The 22,921-nt window shown below is 43.7% G+C and overlaps 1 protein-coding gene across 1 annotated transcript; it reads left to right on the top strand.

Moving 5' to 3' along the window:
• The first annotated feature begins 1,673 nt into the window (after positions 1 to 1,673).
• On the top strand, positions 1,674 to 14,094 carry LOC106600692 (uncharacterized). The gene is made up of 10 exons (XM_014192244.3): positions 1,674 to 1,899; positions 4,037 to 4,190; positions 4,316 to 4,378; positions 4,581 to 4,635; positions 4,730 to 4,794; positions 5,145 to 5,207; positions 5,348 to 5,429; positions 11,737 to 11,838; positions 11,978 to 12,080; positions 12,391 to 14,094. The coding sequence occupies exons 2-10, from the start codon at positions 4,044 to 4,046 to the stop codon at positions 13,205 to 13,207; spliced, it is 1,497 nt and encodes a 498-aa protein (XP_014047719.1). The 5' UTR covers positions 1,674 to 1,899; positions 4,037 to 4,043; the 3' UTR covers positions 13,208 to 14,094.
• Positions 14,095 to 22,921: the final 8,827 nt, after the last annotated feature.

Here is a 22,921-nt window from a genome sequence, read left to right as displayed (position 1 = left end):
CTGACATTTTCAACCTCTCCCTGACCAAGTCTGTAATAGCTACATGTTTCAAACAGACCACCATAGTCCCTGTGCTTGAGAACGCCAAGGTAACCTGCCTAAATGACTACCGATCTGTAGCGCTCACATCTGTAGCCATGAAGTGCTTTGAAAGGCTGGTCATGGCTCACATCATCACCATCATCCCAGAAACCCTAGACCCACTATAATTCACAAAACCTCCCCAACAGATCCACAAATGACACAATCTCAATTGCACTCAACACTGCCCTTTCTCACCTGGACATTTTTTACATTTACATTTTAGTCATTTAGCAGACGCTCTTATCCAGAGCGACTTACAGTAGTGAATGCATACATTTAATTCATTTTGTTTCCGCTGTACTGGTCCCCCGTGGGAATCGAACCCACAACCCTGGCGTTGCAAACACCATGCTCTACCAACTGAGCCACACGGCACCACGGACAAAAGGAATACCTATGTGATAATGCTGTTCATTGACTACAGCTCAGTGTTCAACAGCATAGTGCCCACAAAGCTCACTAAGCCAAGGACCCTGGGACTGAACACTTCCCTCTGCAACTGGATCCTGGACTTCCTGATGGGCCGCACCCAGGTGATAAGGGTAGGCAACAACACATCTGCCATGCTGATCCTCAACACGGGGGCCCCTCAGGGGTGTGTGCTTAGTCCCCTCCTGTACTCCCTGTTCACCCACAACTGCATGGCCAAGCACTACTCCAAGACTATCATTGAGTTTGCTGATGACATGACAGTGGTTGGCCTGATCACCGACAACAATGAGACACCCTATAGGGAGGAGGTCAGAGACCTGGCATTGTGGTGCCAGGATAACAACCTCTCCCTCAACGCAAGCAAGAGAAAGGAGCTGATCGTGGACAACAGGAAAAGGAGGTCTGGACATGCCCCCAATCACATCGATGGGGCTGATGTGGAGCGGGTTGAGAGCTTCAAGTTCCTTGGTGTCCACATCACCAACAAACTATCATGGTCCAAACACATCAAGACAGTCGTGAAGAGGGCACGACAATGCCTATTGCCCCTCAGGAAACTGAAAAGATTTGGCATGGGTCCCCAGATCCCCAAAAAGTTCTACAGCTGCACTACTGAGAGCATCCTTACCGGTTGCATCACCGCCTGGTATGACAACTGCTTGGCATCTGACCGTAAAAAAAAGGTAGGCTGGAGCTAGTCTTTGACCATTTTTAATTCGATGAGGGCTGTTGACATCAGCCACCTGTATTTAATGGAGAGAGATGCTATGCTACTAGCCTCATACCACGAATATGCATATCCATCTCGAGACAACCCCGATATAAAGTGTTTTTTCTCAAAGTTGTCAGGATGTTACGTGTCCTACTTATTATCAGTACACTCGTAACAACTTAAGCATTACGAAACATCTATTAGATCAAATAAACCTCAGGTGGAAAATAAGCCATTATTTTTTATTGTTGACCAAATTCGACACTCTCATTGACCTCCATTCAAAAACTCCTTGCTTGATGGGGGAAACAACGAAAAAACACCACCTGCTGGAGGGAGACATATTTTCCCCCGAGTTGGGCCTCTCTCTTTCACTTCCTCTCTGAGAAACCAGGTATCACGTAAATTAGCCCAAGGTGTCGTGAAACATTAGAGGAACTGTTGCGACATTGTCGTCCCTTTACGGCGTACCGCCATTTTAAGTTGAGGACAGATCGTTTTCCCCCCCTGGCAAGAAGCTAACCAAGCTGAAGCCTTTGTATATCTCGGTTGCTGAAGTATATTCATTTGTGGGAAAACATCTTGCTTTGAACTAAGAGAGCGCACGCTCTTATTCCACGTTGCCTGATTCGGGCTCTCGGAGTTTTAAAGGGATTGAATGAAGAGTTGAGGTGAGTAGGCTAGAAATGTGTAGTGCCCCTGAGTGGCGGCACGAGGCCTATGCTATGGTGGACAGTGGTTAGCGGTTTGGTAGACTGGAATATGTAACGTTAACTAAACTGGAATATGTAACGTTAACTAAAATAGACCTGTTAAAATGTATCATTTGTACCATATTTCGTTTTAGGTGTCTGGTCTAACTGCAATTAACTAACTTAAATGCTTTGGTGGATTGGCTAGCTAACGTTAGCCAGGGCGGTCCATTGTTTGACTGCGTTGTTAGCTAACGTTAGCCTAACACTGAGGTGTCTAGTCGGAAGCCAGACAACTACCTCTAAAGGCGTCCTCATCCGAAACTGTTTGGAACAGTTCGTGCGCATATTATGATTACATTTTGTGACGTTGTTCGTTTTAGTCTAGAGAAGGGTGCAATTGCGTCCCGAAATTCGGGTCGTTCCTGCATATGGGCATTCCTGCATCTGCAAGAACCCCTATCCACTTATTAACATGAACAGCACTTACAGTTGACCGGGACAGCTCTAGCAGGGCAGGAATTTGCCACACTGACTTGTTGGCAAGGTGGGCATCCTATGATGGTGCCACGTTAAGTCACTGAACTCTTCAGTAAGGCCATTCTACTGCCAATGTTTGTCTATAGAGATTGCATGCATGGCTGTGTGCACGATTTATACACTTGCCTGCAACGGGTGTGGCTGAAATAGCGAAACCACTAATTTGAAGGAGTGTTCACATACTTGTGTGTATGTACTCCTCCAATGAAGGTGTATACTCTGGAGATGAATCTGATTTTACCAGCAGCATGCTTTAGCGTCATCACAACTCCTGGACAACTTCATTGTCAGACAGCAATTGTGGCTATTCTTTGGGTGGTGAAATTAGTTGGTTGATAACATTTTATGCGATGTCTGGGGCTCCAGTCCACCCACTAGTCGCAGCTGAACTCTTTCCTAAATCGTGGAGTTGCGTTTAGTTGGCTGCTAACTATACTGAACGTGTGTGCGTGCAACATGTGCTGTCCCATTCGATCCTATATACTACGACACATTACATAGGCATAGTTCCTAGGGTTAGTCTGGCATCGACTCATATCTTAACTTATAGAATATTCTGGAAGTTCTGCCAGATGGTGCTAAGGGGGATAGTGGTGGGTTTACGTTACAGCAGGCATTCGCTACAGACAACTAACACAATTGCATTTTATCATGGCTATTTTAATGCACAGATACCGTGACGATCTTGAGGCCCGTTGTCGTGCCATTCATCCATCACCTCATGTTTCTGCATGATAATGCACAGCCCATGTCACAAGGATCTGTACACAATTCCTAGAAGCTGACAATGTCCCAGTTCTTCCGTGGCCTGCATACTCACCTGACATGTCACCCATTGAGAATGTTTGGGATGCTCTGGATCGACGTGTACGAAGTGTTCCAGTTCCTGCCAATATCCAGAAACTTTGCACAGCCATTGAAGAGTGGGACAACATTCCACAGGCCACAATCAACAGCCTGATCAACTCAATGCAAAGGAAATGTCACGCTGCATGAGGCAAATTGTGGTCACACCAGATACTGACTGGTTTTCTGATCCACGCCCTTACCCTCCAAACCCCCCCCCAAAAACATATCTCTGACTAACGGCTACATCGGTATTCCTAGTTGTGAAATCCATAGATTACAGCCTAATGCGTTTATTTCAATTGTTTGACTTTCCTTAATATGAACTAACTCAGTAAAATCTTACATTTTTGCATTTTTTCATTTTTGTGTATATGTATAACAAGCAATCAGCCTAAAGCATTCACTATTCCAGCTAGCTAGCTATCCTTGTAAATGTGACTTCCAGCCTTCATTTTCCTTGAAGCCTCCAGGTAAGGGAAGATTGAGCTTTGTTTGGTAACATTGATCAGTTCTCTTAGACACTAGCTTCGAAGCTAGTTCCACACATGAAAGTAAGATGTTGCCTTACCTTTGCAGAAGAAATTGAGCTGCACATGGTTATCACAATGGTCTTCCAAGCCTTTGTGGCTCTGTCCACACTGTTTAATGGCAACACTGATGCAACTCTACTTCTGCATATTATTAGTAACTCTGTTTGTGAACTAAACATCTATTTTTCTCACTGCAGGTGAAAGATGACCCAGTTTTTACCCCCCAATCTGCTGGCCCTATTTGCGCCCCGGGACCCCATACCATTTCTGACACAGTTGGAGAAGCTTCCCCATGAAAAACACCACAACCAGCCATACTGTGGCATCGCTCCCTTCATCAGGCACTTTGAGGTAAGGCAAACCTTCCTAGCTCTTGTGAAATTAAACTCTTTGTGAATGAGATGGATAGTTGGCTATTTGGTATATTATTTGATTAAATGCCTTTGGCCCTTTTAACTTTTGGACTGTTTTGATAGGACCCCAGAGATGCCCCTCCCCCCACTAGGGCAGAAACTCGTGATGAGAGGTTGGAGAGAAAGGTGAGACAATTGGAAGAGGGTTCACTTCCCTTTGCGGCCATTTCTTTCCACTTTTTTAGTCAACCTCAATGCATATCTGAATAAGATTGGATAACTGGAAATCTTCAGTGGGGTGTCCAAGTACATGTCTCTAATGTACAAGTACTGTAACCATTTAGGGTTTGAGTCTGAGGGACCTAGCTAACCTGTTTCTGTTTTACAGAGGAGGGAGAAGATCGAGAGGAGACAGACGGTTGTGGAGACAGAACTGAAGCTCTGTAAGTTGTTGACATGGATGTGCTTTCGTGACCTTCATAGGATTTACTGAAAGTTGATGGAAGTCAGGTTGTAATATTTTCTTCTGCCTTCTAGGGGATCCACACAATGACCCCAATGCTCAGGGGGATGCCTTCAAGACACTGTTTGTGGCTCGTGTGGTAAGTGTGCATTATACAGGCTACCTTCCATGTTCCATGGCATCTTTACCTTCTCTTCCATCCTGTCTTGGCCACTGATACTAAAGCCGGGTAGTGATTAATAACAAATAAAGAATACATACTCCGCAATAAAATGAAAACCAGGCAGCCACTTCTTGAAGCATAACTTACATTTTTTATTGAATGGTATGAAGCCCAGAAGTGTGTTCTGAAGACAACTCTAAGACCAGGCTGTCAGTAAAGTCTACACTGTTGTATTTTGCACACGTGACAAATAAAATTTGATTTGAAAAGAGGTTTCCCGCCAAGTTCTGATGGGATTGATGTGAACTGTGTTATCATTGCTGCAGAATTATGACACCACGGAATCCAAGCTTCGCCGTGAGTTTGAGGTCTACGGACCCATCAAACGGGTAAGTTTAGTCTTTGTCTCCTAAACCACCCTTTGGTTTTATAATACAACTTATGGGACATTTGTTAGTGGCAATTGGTCCTCTGCCCCCCCCCCCCCCCAGCTTGTTCAGCTAGCGTTATTATAGTCGCTTTCTTCCAGATCTACATCGTCTACAACAAGCGGTCAGGGAAGCCCAGAGGCTACGCCTTCATAGAGTACGAGCACGAGAGAGACATGCACTGTGAGTACCACGAGAGACCAAACCCCTCATAACCCACCTCATCTCAAATGGGAGTCTGAATGCTGGGAGGGTACGTGGGTAGGATAGTATTTATTTTTATTTTTTTATTTTTTGAAGGACCGAAAAGAAAGGTTCCGAAAGAAATGCACTAGATCACTTTTGCGACCTTACAAATGGTTGTAATTTCACTATAGCTATACAAGTTGTACCAGTTGGTGTTGCTGACTATTAGTTAACATCAGCACCTTGTTCTCTTGCCCAGTGCAGGAGGAACCCTCCTGACTGAATAGCACCTTTTTATGGAGCAAACTGACTAGGCTCTGTTTTTAAAATGTGGCTATTTTCTGTACTGCACTAGCAGCTTATGCTGTCCTTGGTGCGATTTCCCTTTGAAGGGCCAGGATGAGCGACGGTTTCACATTTATCCATAGTCCTAGGCCCACTCTTAATATCTGCCAAATGTAAAAATAAACTGTTCACACTGCTGAGCCACACCGAGCTGTACTGCGCTGGCCTGATTATGCTGCGAGGACATGTTGAATGGAAAGTATCCCAAGCCAGCAGAGTATGGTTTGGATTGGCACAATGGTATGAAAAGGGTCAGAGAAGGAGCACTAGCTGGAAAGTAGGCTTGGGCGGTATCCAGATTGTCATACCTTCATATCGACCTTGTGTCATACTGGGATATTCAGTAATACCGGCATTGCTAACATTTTGTAACTCAAATGATTGTTTGCTGCAAGCACAAAACCAATATTTGCCAGCAAGGCTCTTGATCCAGGAGGTTATTCTCGGCTTTTACCAAGTGAATGCTTGATTTAGAAGAAGCTAACCACTTAGCTAGTTGGCTAACTAGCTACTAAATTAGCAAACCAAATGCAGAAGTTGGCACACTTTAGACAGTTAACTTTTTTACTTCCCATACTGTACAACAGTGAGTGACACCCATGGCTCCGGTCTCTCTCGTAGTTGTGTGCCTGTGTACAAACACCACATGACTGGGGACTACTGTAAGCTTCATAATAATGTGACGGGTGAAATGAAGAACTCTGTTTATCTCCTAACGTATTGCACAAGTTGATTGTGGGTATATAGTTAAGTAGCTACAAATCAAATTTATTAGTAAACCTCAAAGAAATAGTTTAACGGTGTTGACGGTATGGAAAATCCATCCCGTGTCTTTTTCCAAATACCCCGGTATACGGTATACTGCCCAAGCCTATTGGCAAGGGGGTTAAAAATATGGACCCACAGTCCATACAAGTTAAAGATTAAAACTCTGAACACAAGGGTCCCCAAAATCATCCATCCTTTTTATTTTTATAACTGAGTTTAGAATGGCGATATTTTATTAATTAGGGGAAACAAGGTGCTGAGTGAGTTGTGTGATGTCTGTCTTGTGTGGCGCATGATGACCTCTTGACTAACTCACGAACGGTTTCTGTACTGCACTTGTCTGAGTGAGTGCAGTTAGTCCAGCCCTGACACTTGTATGTGGCGGTGCCATTTGGTGGGAAGGTTTGGCCTATGTTTTGTATGTATAAACAACTTCTAAGCCTTGTTCTTCTGGTCACCTTGAATGTCTTTGCTTGCTGTAGGTTAGGCCTGTAATAGTTAGGAGTGTTAAGTCATCTGTGGAACAGGTAGGTTTCCTGGTTGGACAACCAATGGTAAGCTACAGGTCACCAACAGGCTAGTACTCCCCCCTAACTTGTCTGGTTAACTTGGGTACCCTCATCTCTGTGCTTTTGTGACACTAGGCCATTTCTATCAGCTCATAAGTGGTCCTCCACCCTGGTCCTGGCGAGCTACCGTTCCCGCTGGCATTCTCATTGATCGAATTTAAACAAATTATCAGGCAGACTGGTGTTCCAGGTGTTAATCAGTTGCTCTCTAAGATTGCTATTTATTGGCCACCTTCCAGGCTGACTACATTGCAGTCACTTGCCAGATCTCATGTCAGCTAAACATCATATAAAATAAGAATTTGACGCCTGACTGCTAGTTGGTGATGAGGCAAGTCCGCACAGCGCGACTGCACTGTAGCTGGCCTGGAACTTGGCCGCTGATTCATTGCTGGAACACTTAGGGTCATGCACCCAGGGTGCAATGAACAGGCAGGGAATAGTGTTCCCCAGGACCAAGGTCGCCCACCCTTGGTATGATGTGACTCGGGTGAGGGTTGACTTGTGAGGGGATGTCTATGCTGGCTCTGCAGTGTATTAACTGTTTGTTGTTCTCATTGCCACTGCAGCCGCCTATCTGTGATGGCTATTGGCCAGAGCTGGCTTGCAGATGATGATGGTTATGATACATCTACACCCTACTACCACAGCTCAGTATATGGTTGGTATGATGGGTTTGTATGATGGGTAAGCTTTCTTTCCACCCTCCATCCTCCTATTTAGGGAAGAGGAGCTACGTTCAATGGGGAAAGCACCTTTTTTTTTTTAAGCTGCTTAAATGTTGCTTGAACAATACTGACATTGATACGACGGAGCTGGTGCTTTGACCATTGAACGCACCCCCAGGCCATTAGTCAGTTAATGGGTGCCTTTTGAGTTTTCCTTTTGTGTTAAAGCCACCTCAGATGTATTCCTTTTAACACTTACATATAGGCCTGCTTTTACTATTTTAGTTGTCTGAAACAGCATTTTATCAAGTTGCATAATCATTAAGAAAAGGACAATCTTTTGCATAACATTGCATCAAAAAGACCACACGCCCAAAACGAAATCACCTAGCATTGTCAGTTAAGGTCCTTTCTTGTGTGCGTCGAGCTGGCTTTAATAGAATAGGCTTACGAGGGGACTCAACACTTTTACAGGAAGGCACATACTTATGCACATATGTAGCTTTGTCCCTACTATATAACTAGGCAAGAGCAGACGTCGACGAGCATAGCGATAGCTCATTCAGACATGGCAGTCATCTCACCCCCAGATCTCTTTACCACAGCTGATTGTAAGGATCCGGTGTATACAGCTAATAGAACCAGTCAAGTAAGGAAACATGTCACCACTCGAACTAGCCTACACAACACTTATCTAATTTTCTCTAGATGCATACCTTTGTTTCTTAAAAAAAAAAACGTTTTGATATGCACCATATGTGTGCTTATATAGTAAGATTGTATTTAGGCCTTGTTTGAGGAGTTTTTGGGGTTGAGTTAAAGCAACCCCCCCCTTTGAGTGAAGTCCTCTGATTGGTTGAGAAGGTTATGGTTTGTGGTAAGACAAACCCGGATTGGTTAGATTAGTGAGGGGTTGTGGTAAGGCCCCCTGGTAGTATAAACCTGTGAGGTGTCATGAAAGTACAGTATTAATTTGCTATGATCTAGAGGGGGTTCTGGTAAGGCCCTCTTGCTATAAAAGCGAGTGGTTCTGGTAAGGCCCTCTAATTGGATATAAAGAGGAAAGAGTCCTCTGCCGTTTCCCATTGGATCGTCTACCACAGCAGAGCAGACCAGTGTAGAGGCCAGGATGGGTCATCATGGATCCTGCCGAATTCTTCGGTCATAAGAGACTGATCCCAAGACTGTCTGGGCCAAGGGAGTATATATTTGTGTGTTGTGTGTGTGTGTTCTGAGTTTGACTCAGAAGCTGCAGACTATGTGGTGGTAAATCTGGAAGTGGCAGGAGACGGCCAATTTGGCTTGCAACTGGAAGCCCTATGCTCCCGGAGGTTCTGAGTCCGACACTGCGCTCGTGTCCAGGCGGTGGTAAGATAGTTGGTTAAAACAAACACAGCGGCCCATAAAGCCTCCACTAAGGTATGTGTATATAACTTGACACATTTTCTCATATCGCGATGATCCCCTCCAATATATCTCCCCCTCCAGACAAGTATTACAAGGTCAGAGGTTGTATGTAAGGCAACCTAATTTACATTAGCCTCACTATAGTCTGAAGCACAACATGTATTGGGTAAGAAGATATGTTTGTGTAATAAGCAGCATTGCCATACAAGGTTGTGTATTCTGGCAATATGAGTACATATTCAAACTCAAACCAATGTGTCACTGGTATTTTATGTCTCACTGAACCGGGGTTAAGAACACCAGGAATGGTCGTGACGATGGCTATTGCAGGACGTGCTAAGGTGTCAACATTTGCAGGGCAGTATCCACCTGGTTTGTCACTAACCACGTTTCCATCCATTTTTTGAAAAGTCGTACCGTATTAAAACAAATCACGACAGCTGTGATGGAAACATGAAGTTTCGGTACAATTTTGTAAATGCAGAGTTTGACAAGGTGGGATCTTTGTAAAATTAATTGCGTGAAGTAGCGGTGTAAATGCTTTTAGGGGCAAATATGGATAGTAATTACAGTCTTGTCGAAGTAATCTTGGAGTCAAGCGACTATGGAGTGTGGTCCTCCCACTACGACTCGGGAAATCATGCAGTTTAATAGGCTACAGATAAGATATATGTATGATGAACATCACAGGGTGATGAGCTTGATTTTCCTTTCCAATAAATGTTGATGTTCTTATGCTGGTGACATGATGCTTGACTGCCGTTTGACGAAATATTCTCTCATCCATTATCTGTCGACTAGCCTACCCGTACTGTATATGCAAGCTGTTGGCTAAAGCACACGCCAAGACCAGCGTAGGCACATTTACTATTAAACGCAAGTTTGTGACAATTGGTTGTTAAACGTAAAACTTTTTTTTTTATTTTTATAAATACCATGAACTTCGTCAACACGCACTGATTTTTATCTGCAGTTTGGTGGGAAAATTCACTTTTTTTCATGCGGATTTGAGAATATTTGCATTAAAATTTGTCGCCAATTGGGTGGAAACCAAGCTACTGGTATAAAACCACCAATTTCACCTATAACTGGCTAGACGTGCTTTGGTAAGTGAAGTGGATGGCTGTTTGTCCGGTTGGGGTGATTAGCTGTTCCTTCTGGGTAAGAGGTTGTAGATGTGACAATTGGGTGAACATGCACAAATTTATTTCTCATCAATTTGTCAGGTTGGGTAATATAGTATGTTGCTATATGAATTACTGTCATCTGATTTATTTAAAGTGCACGAGCACTTTTCACAACAGGCTCTCAAACGCACTCCACATCAAAGTACTGTCAAATGCTTGGACTACTCGTTTACATTTAATTCATTTAGCAGACGCTCTTATCCAGAGTGACTTACAGGAGCAATTAGTGTTGAGTGCTTTGCTCAAGGGCACATTGACAGATTTTTCACCTAGTCTGCATGGATTTGAACCAGCAAACTTTCGGTTACTGGCCCAACGCTCAAACTCTAGGCTAACCACTAGGGACATGCAATATTCAGTAATAAAGCTGGGTATTTTCAAAATTGCTATGGAGCAATTTAAATGCATAGTTGTAGGTAAAAATCTTAGCTTAAGCTACCTGAGCCTTTCATGCGTAACACTATAATTTATATTGAGCATCTTTGCTTCCTTCCTTAGATGTATTAATTTAGCTTATAGTCGTGGGCAAAGTCAAGACCGTTGATTGGTCTAATCTCCTCAAACTCAACTCTGGACCTCGAAGCCAGTTCCACTGCACCAACCCCCAATTGTTCCTCTCTAATTAGGGACTGATTTAGACCTGGGACACCAGGTTTGCAATTATCAGGCAGAACAGAAAAGCAGTAGGCTCCGGACCACGTAGGTTAAGAGTTGAGAACCCCTGGTCGAAGCTATGACCTTTAGCTTCAAGGTAAAAATGAGCCATGCAACAGTAAGAGGTTGACTCTTCGACAGTGTGGTCACTTGACCTAAGTAAGATTTAAATTATTTTAAGCGGCGTTTCACTTTTGGTCTCTGGTGCTCTACAGAAACCACATGAAACAGAGCAATCATTATAGGCCAAACTTCAATGTTTTGTTTGAATATATTATATAACACACTTGATATAATAAAATGGAATGTTTTGAGATTTTAATAATTAATGCATAGTTCACAAAAAGCTTTTCCATCTGCTATACCGGCTCACTTGTAATTTGCGGCTAGAATGCATTTCTTTATCCCTCTAACGTTTTCAAAATAAAGATTTACTGAAGTAAAGTGCATGCACAACAAAATACTTACTGAGGTACATCTTCAAAAAAGGTAGATGTGCAGGTAAATGCAGCATTTAGTGGTGGAAAAAGGTCTACTACTACATGGTCTGTCTGCCCAGAGAGCAGCTCCAAACTACCTCACCTGCTCCTGGTCAGTATATTCATGCACTCTTTGTTAACCTTACCTTTTGAAACCGCAGAGCTCCATCTTACACTTCTCTACCTTTCTCTCATCATCACACCCCCCCCCCCCCCCCTTCCTCCAGCTGCCTACAAGCATGCAGATGGGAAGAAGATCGATGGAAGGAGAGTGCTGGTGGATGTTGAGAGAGGTCGCACTGTGAAGGGATGGCATCCCCGCAGGCTAGGTGAGGAACTGCACATGATCTCTGTGACGGTGTATAATTAACAGATTCTCTTCGCATAGGCCATTTTATGAATTCCTTTTTAATATTAGCTAGTTTTAAATACATTCATTTCCTGTCTATGATTTGTATCCCCAACCAGGCGGTGGTCTTGGTGGGACAAGGAGAGGCGGGGCTGACGTCAATATCAAGCACTCTGGAAGAGATGACACCTCGCGTTACGATGACCACCCCACAATTGGAGGGTGAGTAACGACACTGGGCCCTTGGGGTGGTCCGCTAAGGGAGGGTTATGTCACCCTATTCTAAATAGGCCCTACCATTAGACCTGAAAGAATTGGATAGCTGTAGCAATATAGAAAAATTATCTGAAGGCAAAGGGGATTTATTACCATATTCCTTAGTTACCTCGATCCAATTATTTTAGATCTATGCAAGTCTAAAAGGTATGGGCTAGCGGTAGACTTGGGATTGAACATTTTGGTTTGACTGACTTGAAATTTTCTGTAGAAGTTTGTCAGTTAACTGTTATTTTTGCCCTTCTCTTCACCTCAGGGAACGAGAGCGTGAACGTGGACCTGAGCCCAGAGGAGAGCGCAGAGAGCGCAGCCGTGAGCGTGAACGTGGGGGGGAGAAAGAGCGCGGTGGCGAAAGACGCCGGTCCCGGTCCCGGGACAGACGCAGGCGCAGCTCCCGCTCCAGGGAGAGGGGCGACAGGGGTCTGGGCCTGGCAGGGCCTGGAGAGGAGAGCGTAGGGGGTGGCAGGAGGAGAGACAGAGAGAGGGAGCGGGGAGGAGGAGGACCAGGGGGAGACAGTCATAGCAGGGAGAGGAGCAGAGACAAGGGTGAAAGGAAGAGGAGGAGCCGAAGCCGTGAGCGCAAGCGAGACCGGGAGAGGGGCAAGGGTGGCGAGGGGGATGAGGGCATGGGGCTTGGAGACGGTATGATGGGGGAGGGAGGAGAGAAGATGCCTGAAGAACCTAGTGTGGGTGAGGAGGTGGGAGAGGAGCGTGGCGGGAGGGAGCGCGACAGAGACAGGGAGCGGGACCGTGACCGGAGGCGCAGCCACAGGGACAAGGACCGGGAGAGGGACCGGGAGAGGCACAGGGGGGACAGGGAGAAGGACAGGGAGCATAAGAGGGACAGGGAGCGGGGTGGCGGGGAGCGCAGGGAGGACCGGCATGGCTCTCTCCTGCTCCCCTCGGCCGAGCAGGACGACGTGGGTAACGGGGAGGCGGGCGACGCGCCGCCCCAGCCAGAGGAGAGCAGCCAGGATGGGTTGATGGTGGACCAGGAGTCGGTGCAGTCGGGGGAGGGCTACGTTTCCAATGAGAACGGCTTCAAGGTGGAGACCCAGGCAGACGAGTACTAAGCAGGGCTTTGCCATTTTTAAGTTCCTGTTTTTTTTGTTTTTTTATATATATATATATATATACACACGCAACAAACCCCTTCCCTGTTTGTGTGAATGATACTGTAATGAGCTGCTGCCCTGTTAGAAACCACAACGGAGCACTGTAGGCATAACTCTGTTTTATGGGTTAAGTAGGGTTTTGTTTCTTCAGTATTTGAACCCCCAGGACTAGGTCCACACCACAAAATAATTATTTCAAACCCGTCCCTCGGTACCAAACTGAGAACTGTGCTCACTGTCCCTTGACATTCACGCTCTCCCCCAACCGGAACTTTAATCTGACGTTCTGCTCTGTCAAGTACTTGTCTGACTGATTTACAATCCCTTTGCGAGTGAGGCAGAGATGGCATAGTTACGTTCAAATATTTCTTTTTCTTAAATCTCTATCGGTGTGTTAATTCAACCTGGGTTGTTTTTTTGGGGGTTGTTAATAGGGGCTAAGTTGTTTAGGTTTTATAACATTCCCCCCCCCCCCCCCCCCCCCCCCCCAAGTGATTTGTATGAATCCATGATCCCACAAAAGCAGATGAAAAAATAAAAAGGAAAAAAATAAAAATATATATTTTTGAGCCTTCATATGTTACTTTTTTACTTTAAAGTACAACCCTGAGAACATCTTACTCAACTGTCTGGACCCATATGTCTACCTTCAAGAAAATGTACACCAATAGCTAGGTTTCCATCCAATTGGCGACAGACTTTCATGCAAAGATTTTTACCTGCATAATTCATATGCTTTTTCCCACCAGATGTTTCCATCCAATTGACTTGTTGCAAATAAAAGGCTGTGAGTGATGTAGTGCAAATAAAAAAGCATTTTGCGGTTAAATTCCTATGTATCGAAACTCGTTGAACTAGCTTTTCCTTATCACATTTAACCTCACTGATTGTTGCAAAACAAAATGCCTTATAGCGTGTGCCCACTTTTGTTATTGTTGGCTAGAGTGCACATATAGGCTACATGAGATGTGGACTAAAGAGTGAGACTTTATTTTTCAAACAGCAGCCAAGCATCGACTATCATGTCACCAGAATAAGACCCTAGATATTTATTGGAAAGTAACATCAAGCTAATTACCGTGCACTTTCACCACCCTGTGAAGTTAATTAATTCATGTAATCTGTAGTTTAATTAACCGTACGCTTTCCCGACTAGTCGTAGTGGGAGGATCACATGTCATCGCGTGACTCCAAGTTTACTTCGATATGATGGTTATTGTATCAATATTTGCGCATAAGTGTTTCCACTGACATTTCTCGCATAATTCATTTTACCAACACATATTCCACCTTTTCTAGTTGACATTTGGATAATTTACCCAAAAATCTGTTTCCGTCAGGCCTGTCATTACTTTTTATCTGCTGTACTTTGCTTGCATAAAAAGGTTGAATGGAAACAAGGTTGAAAATGGGGGGGTGTAAGGAAATGTTGCAAAGTGCATGTCCAAGACGTAGCAAATATTGCTCATTTTTATTCTGTAAAGCAAGATTGAGGAACCCTCTGAACGGAATTGTTCTGATTCTTCTGAAATGAAGTTAGTTTAAATGTTCAATTTTATTTTTTTTATTTTATTTTTTCAATCTAATCCTGTTCAGTAATCTAAACTACCAGGTTCTTCAGTGGGGTTTATCATCGGTTGGCATCCAACATTATGGTGCATTGCCGCCACCTACTGTACTGGAGTGTGGGCCAGTGTCTGGGAGAAACTAAATCATATTTTATGGGGCAAATTACACGCCCTATGTATTGAATTTAGATCATGATAAAAGTTGCGATTGTAAACATTTAAGGAAGAGTGAAGTTTGTTAATCAAAAACGAAACAATTGAAAGCAAAATGTATTGAATGGTTAACATCAAAAGCAAAACCCCGAAACTTGCAAACACAATTTTAAAGTGAGCAAAACAGAAATTATTTGAAGGTTTTCAGTTAATATTTCCCAACAACCGATCCTATTGAATCCATTTTGCCTATGCTCTTGCCTGCATTTACTACCTTTTGGTTATGCTACTCATATCTTGGCTCTCGATTTCTTTGCTTTCACTGCCAGTTTGATTACGTTTTGGCTTTTTTTTGTGAAGGGTGGTGTTTAGAGGGAGGTGTAGACAAGTCTCCATTGGTCCACTAGTTTGAGGGATGGTTCACCTAAACCCAATCAATGAACTTTATATATATAAAATATATATATTTTTTTTTTTGGCTACTTAACCGGATAATCTGACGTCACCACTGCAAATCTTTCTCACTGTGGCTGCATGTTCTGAACATGGTGAACCAGTTACTAACACCTGCGCCGAACTTTGGGCAACAGGTAATTCATATGTTAACCTAAGTAGTTACATGGTTTGTCATTAAATGTATTTGACACGCTAATATCTGTACATTATTGACCTGTGACTGACAATTTTGAAGTATGTTGGCTTGTCAGACTAGCCAAAGGGATATGGAATGAATCGCAATACTGTTCCAGCTAGCCACTGCCAGCTGTAGTGAAAGGTTTGCCCAGAGTGGGTGAGCGAGCAAGATTGAGAAAACAGCGACAACCCTGAATAGCTATTCTCATAATACCTGAAGCCTAGACCCAATCTTGCCTGATACCATGAATTGTATAATGATATTATAATGATATGCTTAATATACTAAACAAAATATGAAACGCAACATGTAACAATTTCCTTGATTTTACACAATGCCATACACGTGATCTGTGGTTGAGATGCCAGTCAGACGTACTACCAAATTCTCTAAAATGATGTTGGAGGCGGCTTATGGTAGAGAAATGAACATGACATTTTCTGGCAACAGATCTGGTGGACATTCCTGCAGTCAGCATGCCAATTGCACGCCCCTCAACTTGAGACATCTGTGGCATTGTTGTGACAAAACAGCACATTTTAGTTGCCTTTTGTCCCCAGCACAAAGTGCATCTGTGTAAATACAATGCTCAAAAAAATAAAGGGAACACTTAAACAACACAATGTAACGCCAAGTCAATCACACTTCTGTGAAATCTGGTCACTTTTGAATGCTGGCGGTGCTTTCACTCTAGTGGTAGCATGAGACGGAGTCTACAACCCACACAAGTGGCACAGGTAGTGCAGCTCATCCAGGATGCCACATCAATGCGAGCTGTGGCAAGAAGGTTTGCTGTCTGTCAGCGTAGTGTCCAGAGCATGGAGGCTACCAGGAGGCTACCAGGAGACCGGCCAGTACATCAGGAGACGTGGAGGAGGCCGTAGGAGGGCAACAACCCAGCAGCAGGACCGCTACCTCCGCCTTTGTGCAAGGAGGAGCACTGCCAGAGCCCTGCAAAATGACCTCCAGCAGGCCACAAATGTGCATGTGTCTGCTCAAACGGTCAGAAACAGACTCCATGAGGGTGGTATGAGGGCCCGATGTCCACAGGTGGGGGTTGTGCTTACAGCCCAACACCGTGCAGGACGTTTGGCATTTGCCAGAGAACACCAAGATTGGCAAATTCGCCACTGGCGCCCTGTGCTCTTCACAGATGAAAGCAGGTTCACACTGAGCAAGTGACAGACGTGACAGAGACGCCGTGGAGAACGTTCTGCTGCCTGCAATATCCTCCAGCGTGCCCGGTTTGGTGGTGGGTCAGTCATGGTGTGCGGTGGCATTTCTTTGGGGGGCCGCACAGCCCTCCATGTGCTCGCCAGAGGTAGCCTGACTGCCATTAGGTACCGAGATGAGATCCTCAGACCCCTTGTGAGACCATATGCTGGTGCGGTTGGCCCTGGGTTCCTCCTAATGCAAGACAATGCTAGACCTCATGTGGCTGGAGTGTGTCAGCAGTTCCTGCAAGAGGAAGGCATTGATGCTATGGACGGGCCCGCCCGTTCTCCAGACCTGAATCCAATTGAGCACATCTGGGAGATCATGTCTCGCTCCATCCACCAACGCCACCTTGCACCACAGACTGTCCAGGAGTTGGCGGATGCTTTAGTCCAGGTCTGGGAGGAGATCCCTCAGGAGACCATCCGCCACCTCATCAGGAGCATGCCCAGGCGTTGTAGGGAGGTCATACAGGCACGTGGAGGACACACACACTACTGAGCCTCATTTTGACTTGTTTTAAGGACATTACATCAAAGTTGGATCAGCCTGTAGTGTGGTTTTCCACTTTAATTTTGAGGGTGACTCCAAATCCAGACCTCCATGGGTTGATAAATTGGATTTCCATTGATTATTTGTGTGATTTTGTTGTCAGCACATTCAACTATGTAAAGAAAAAAGTATTTAATAAAATTATTTCATTCATTCAGATCTAGGATGTGTTATTTTAGTGTTCCCTTTATTTTTTTGAGCTGTGTACATTAATGGCAAAATAAATATATACATAGTCACATTCACTATTGACTTTGGGATATATGAACCCGTTTTCCAAAGACACTATTGTGTTATACAGTTTTAAACAGTTTTTTATATACAGAGGAAGGAGACACGAACCTGCTCTCAGAATCTCTCTCAGACTGAGGAGCAGGCAGACCAACTTCCCAAATAGGGGAGAAGCATTCAAAACCTACTTACTAGTTGTTCTTTTTAAGAAAATAATACAAAAATGGTAAGTCCAAAGACCTCTCGTATTGCCAACCTTACTACAATGGCAGCAAATATTCTTATGAATTCAACAACACATAATGAAAGGAAACTTTGTATCTCACCTTTTCCTGATGTGAATGGTTTCACTCACTACCGGCGAACTGCTGCGTTCTTTGATATCTACATTGCACGTGAGGTTGATGGAAACTACATTTTCACTTTGTCACATATATATGAGCACATTATGTTCAAAAGTGGTATCAGACAACTTTATTTGAGTGACAGAGAGTTAAACATGAGGAGCCATTTTGAGAAGGCATTACTTACTATAGATTATAGCCCATGTCGACAGTCTACTTTACTAGGGGCCATCTTCACTCATAGTGTCTTCATAGTGAAACACAACATAAAACAAAAACCTCTAGGTCTTTTAATGAGGTGTAAATGTTGTATCTTTTCCCAATGCCAACAAATTATACTTATTATACTGTTGGTAAATGTCGTTTTCTTACTGCCAGCACGAGAGAGAAAGTCTCAATACTTTTTTAAAAAGCCCATAACCATGTGTGAGGTGTTTACTTTTGTTTCAAAGTATATTTGTTTAAGACAACCAAGAAAAACTCTGTGTGACCCTGATTTAGCCCACTGCAGTACAAGGCTAGACCAAAAAGCTAGTTTTCGTTTTGATACATTTTTACGATATAGCCAATTTTTACTTTGTGGCTGTGGTAACTAGTGGAAACCACGGAAGGGCTGGTTCAGTCCTAACGTAAAACATCATGATCCGTTCAATTAAAAACTGGGATATTCAACTAGTGTATGGTGCCGCCTTGAAGTCTGAAGGCAAAGCCCTTCATTATAGTTGCTTTGTGCCGACACATCAAAGCAGCTAGCTGTTCCAGACTCTCAAGCACAGAGTTTCTAAACCCAGAGGCACAACACCGCGAGACTTCCGGGAACGCTTAAGAAACAGACCAAGCAGACCAGGGTTTGAGAAGTGAAAGAATATTCCTTAGTGGTTCATTTTCTAGAAATCTAAAGGCACAATCTAGATTCGAGCCAGTGTCTTAAGTAGTTGAACGTGTTATTACTACAACCTCGTGAAAGTGTCAAACTGAAACGTTTTCATTTTAGTCAAAAACAACTTTATATTGAAGGAGTGCCTTTGATTTGACAGCCTGCACACCCTATGATGTGTTTCTGCGCATGAGCTTAGCCAGCCAACGTCGCCATGACATCGCCTACAAGTGTGATCAGGGATTTCTATTGGAGAAGCAGTTTCTGCCAATCTTCATACTGTACTGTCTTTGTCTCAAATCAAGGACGTAGAATGGCAGGTGTTAGCAAGACTAGGCAAGACTGTATCCGTGTAGACTGTATCAATCTAAGTTTGCGAGATCAAGATGGTTCGTACGAGGCTAGCGTTTACACAGTCAGCCCAATTTGATATTTTTCCCAATTATTGCCCAAAAATTCAAATTAGTGGAAGATTGGGTTGCCTGTTGCCTGCAGCGAAAGGTTTAGGTAAACATAAATCTCCAAAAATGATCAGTGATTATAAGCTCTTCTGTCTCTGACCATCACAATCTTAAAATTATGCTCTCTAACCTTACAAGTTGTTTAATAAATATGTTACCTAATCATTTTGTAGCCTTAAGTTCAGTGAGTGGCTGGTTGACAAATGTAATTGAAATTATGCAATTGGTGATTAGAAAAAAATCCAGCCTTTTAGCAATTGGATCATGTGTGTACGTGTGTGTCTGTATGTGAGATTGAGTGTGTGTGTGTAGGGTACATGAGGGGGGATAAATACATAAATAACCCAATGAAGTGTGAACATGTGTATGAAAGTGTGAACGTTTTAATTGTATTTATTTCATAAATGTTTTACTTAAGTGTGACTTAAACGTGTGAAAGCATGAATACGTGAGCACAAGTATGTGTGAATGTGTGCCTTTTTTATTCATAATTTATTTATTTTTTAAATACGTTTATATTAAAACAATATGACGGCTTAACGTCTGATTAATTCAGATCCAAACAGTTGCGTTAATGGGATTTAAGGTGGGGGTGTTAAGGACTGTATATAAACACATTAACCACATAACATTGTTCATTGGGTCCACATTAATTAGGTTAAATGTAATAAAGTCATTGACCTGTTAATTCTTTAATGTTAGGCTATTACATAAGCTAGAAAGCGGGAATATTGAGACATGATTGAATCTTTGTCATTCTTGGTGTCTTCACATATTTAGACAATTTATTTTCTTACATTTAGGTCAGTGTATTTGTCATTGTCCACAGCATCATAGTCTATATGTCTTGTATTAAACATTTATAGAACATTTTATACTGCTTGGTAAGTAACCTGATCCCCATTTCTGTACGCAGATCTCGGAATTGCACTGTAATGGCTTTACTTGTTGTGTCTCCTTGTGCATTATTATTGAAATGTAAAAAGTGAATACCCTACTGTTCTGGCCGCTGTAGTTGGGTTTGACTTCCTTTAGGCTATCGTGCAATTCCATTGTTGACCACTTGGGGGCCACTGTCCTGTGTTGCATTTACATTTTAGTCATTTAGCAGACGCTCTTATCCAGAGCGACTTACAAATTGGTGCATTCACCTTATAATATCCAGTGGAACAACCACTTTTGATGTGTGTTGTTTGTTGAATGTGCTGAATCCTGTAGAAAAATAATTGTTTACATTCCAAAATGGTGAAAGTCACTGTGGAGCTGCAGACATTGTCAAACTTCCTCATCCATCATGTGATAATGGAGCCAGAGGAGGTGGCTACCGTTTTACTGTCACCTAACCAATTGTGCCCTGGTGTTTTTTCGCATTATTTGTAACTTATTTTGTACTTAATGTTTCTGCCACCATATCTTATGACCGAAAAGAGCTTCTAAATATCAGGACAGCGATTACTCACCCCGTACTGGAAGAAGGATTTCCTCCAGACAAGGCCCTCATCCCAGTCATTTGCAGGAGAAAGAGACAGAGATATCGTGGGACGTAGGTGTGGGTGTCTTTTAAGGATCCGACGGCGAGTGGGTAATCTGCCTTTACCATCAATGTACAATAATTGGATAATAAAACAGACAAACTACGAGCACGTACATCCTACCAACGATACATTAAAGACTTAATATCTTATGTTTCACCGAGTTGTGGCTGAACAACGACATGAATAACATACAGCCGGCGGGTTTTACACTTTTCGGCAGGATAGAACAGCCGCCTCTGGTAAAACAAGGGATGGAGGTCTATGTATATTTGTAAACAACAGCTGGTGCAAGAAATCTAAGGTAGTCTCAAGGTTTTGCTCGCCTGAGCTAGAGTATCTCATGATAAGCTGTAGACCACACTATTTACCAAGAGAGTTTTCATCTATATTCTTCGTAGCTGTCTATTTACCACCACAAACCGATGCTGGCACTAAGACCGCACTCAATGAGCTGTATACGACCATAAACAAACAGGAAGACGCTCATCCAGAGGAGGTGCTCATAGTGGCCGGGGACTTTAAAACAGGGAAACTTAAATCCGTTTTACCTAATTTCTACCAGCATGTTAAATGTGCAACCAGAGGGGAAAAAAACTCTAGACCACTTTTACTCCACACACAGAGATGCGTACAAAGATCTCCCTCGCACTCCATTTGGCAAATCTGACCATAAGTTTATCCTCCTGTTTTCTGCTTACAAGCAAAAACTAAAGCAGGAAGCACCAGTGACTCCGTCAATAAAAAAATGGTCCAATGAAGCAAATGCTAATACAGGACTGTTTTGCTAGCACAGACTGGAACATGTTCTGGGATTCTTCTGATGGCATTGAGGAGTACACATCAGTCACTGGCTTCATCAACAAGTGCATTGATGACGTCGTCCCCACAGTGACTGTACGTACATACCCCAACCAGAAGCCATGGATTACAGGCAACATCTGCACTGAGCTAAAGGGTAGAGCTGCCGCTTTCAAGGAGCGGGACTCTAACCCGGAAGCTTATAAGAAATCCTGCAATGCCCTCCGACTAACCATCAAACAGGCAAAGCGTCAATAAGATTGAATCGTACTACACTGGCTCCGACGCTCGTCAGATGTGGCAGGGCTTGCAAACTATTACAGACTAAAAAGGGAAGCACAGCCACGAGCTGCCCAGTGACATAAGCCTACCAGACGAGCTAAATTACTTTTAATTACTATGCTTGCTTCAAGGCACGTAACACCGTAGCCGATGTGAGTAAGACCTATAAACAGGTCAACATTCACAAGACAGAGCCAGGCGGATTACCAGGACGTGTACTCCGAGTATGTGCTGACCAACTGGCAAGTGTCGTCACTGACATTTTCAACCTGTCCCTGACTGAGTCTGTAATACCAACATGTTTCAAGCATACCACCATAGTCCCTGGCCCAAGAACACTAAGGTAACCTGACTAAATGATTACCAACCTGTAGCACTCACGTCTGTAGCCATGAAGTGCTTTGAAAGGCTGATCATGGCTCACATCAACACCATTATCCCAGAAACCCTAGACTCACTCCAATTTGCATACCGCCCCAACAGATCCACAGATGATGCAATCTCTATTGCACTCTACACCCTTTCCCACCTGGACAAAAGGAACACCTATGTGAGAATGCTATTCATTGACTACAGCTCAGTGTTCAACACCATAGTGCCCTCAAAGCTCATCACTAAGCTAAGGACTCTGGGACTAAACACCTCCCTCTGCAACTGGATCCTGGACTTCCTGACGGCCTGCCCCCAGGTGGTAAGGGTAGGTAACAACACATCTGCCACGCTGATCCTCAACACAGGGGCCTCTCAGGGGTGCCTGCTCAGTCCCCTCCTGTACTCCCTATTCACTCATGACTGCATAGCCAGGTATGATTCCAACACCATCATTAAGTTTGCCGATGACACAACAGTGGTAGGCCTGATCACCGACAACGATGACACAGCCTATAGGGAGGATAGAGACATGGCCGTGTGCTGCCAGGACAACAACCTCTCCCTCAACATGATCAGGACAAAGGAGATGATTGTGGACTACAGGAAAAGGAGGGCCGAACACGCCCCCATTCTCATCGACGGGGCTGTAG

This window comes from Salmo salar, chromosome 03 (assembly GCF_965601325.2).
Source record: "Salmo salar chromosome 03, fSalSal1, whole genome shotgun sequence".
In the NCBI taxonomy this organism is placed as follows: domain Eukaryota; kingdom Metazoa; phylum Chordata; class Actinopteri; order Salmoniformes; family Salmonidae; genus Salmo; species Salmo salar.
This window is presented reverse-complemented; position numbering and strand designations above follow the sequence as displayed.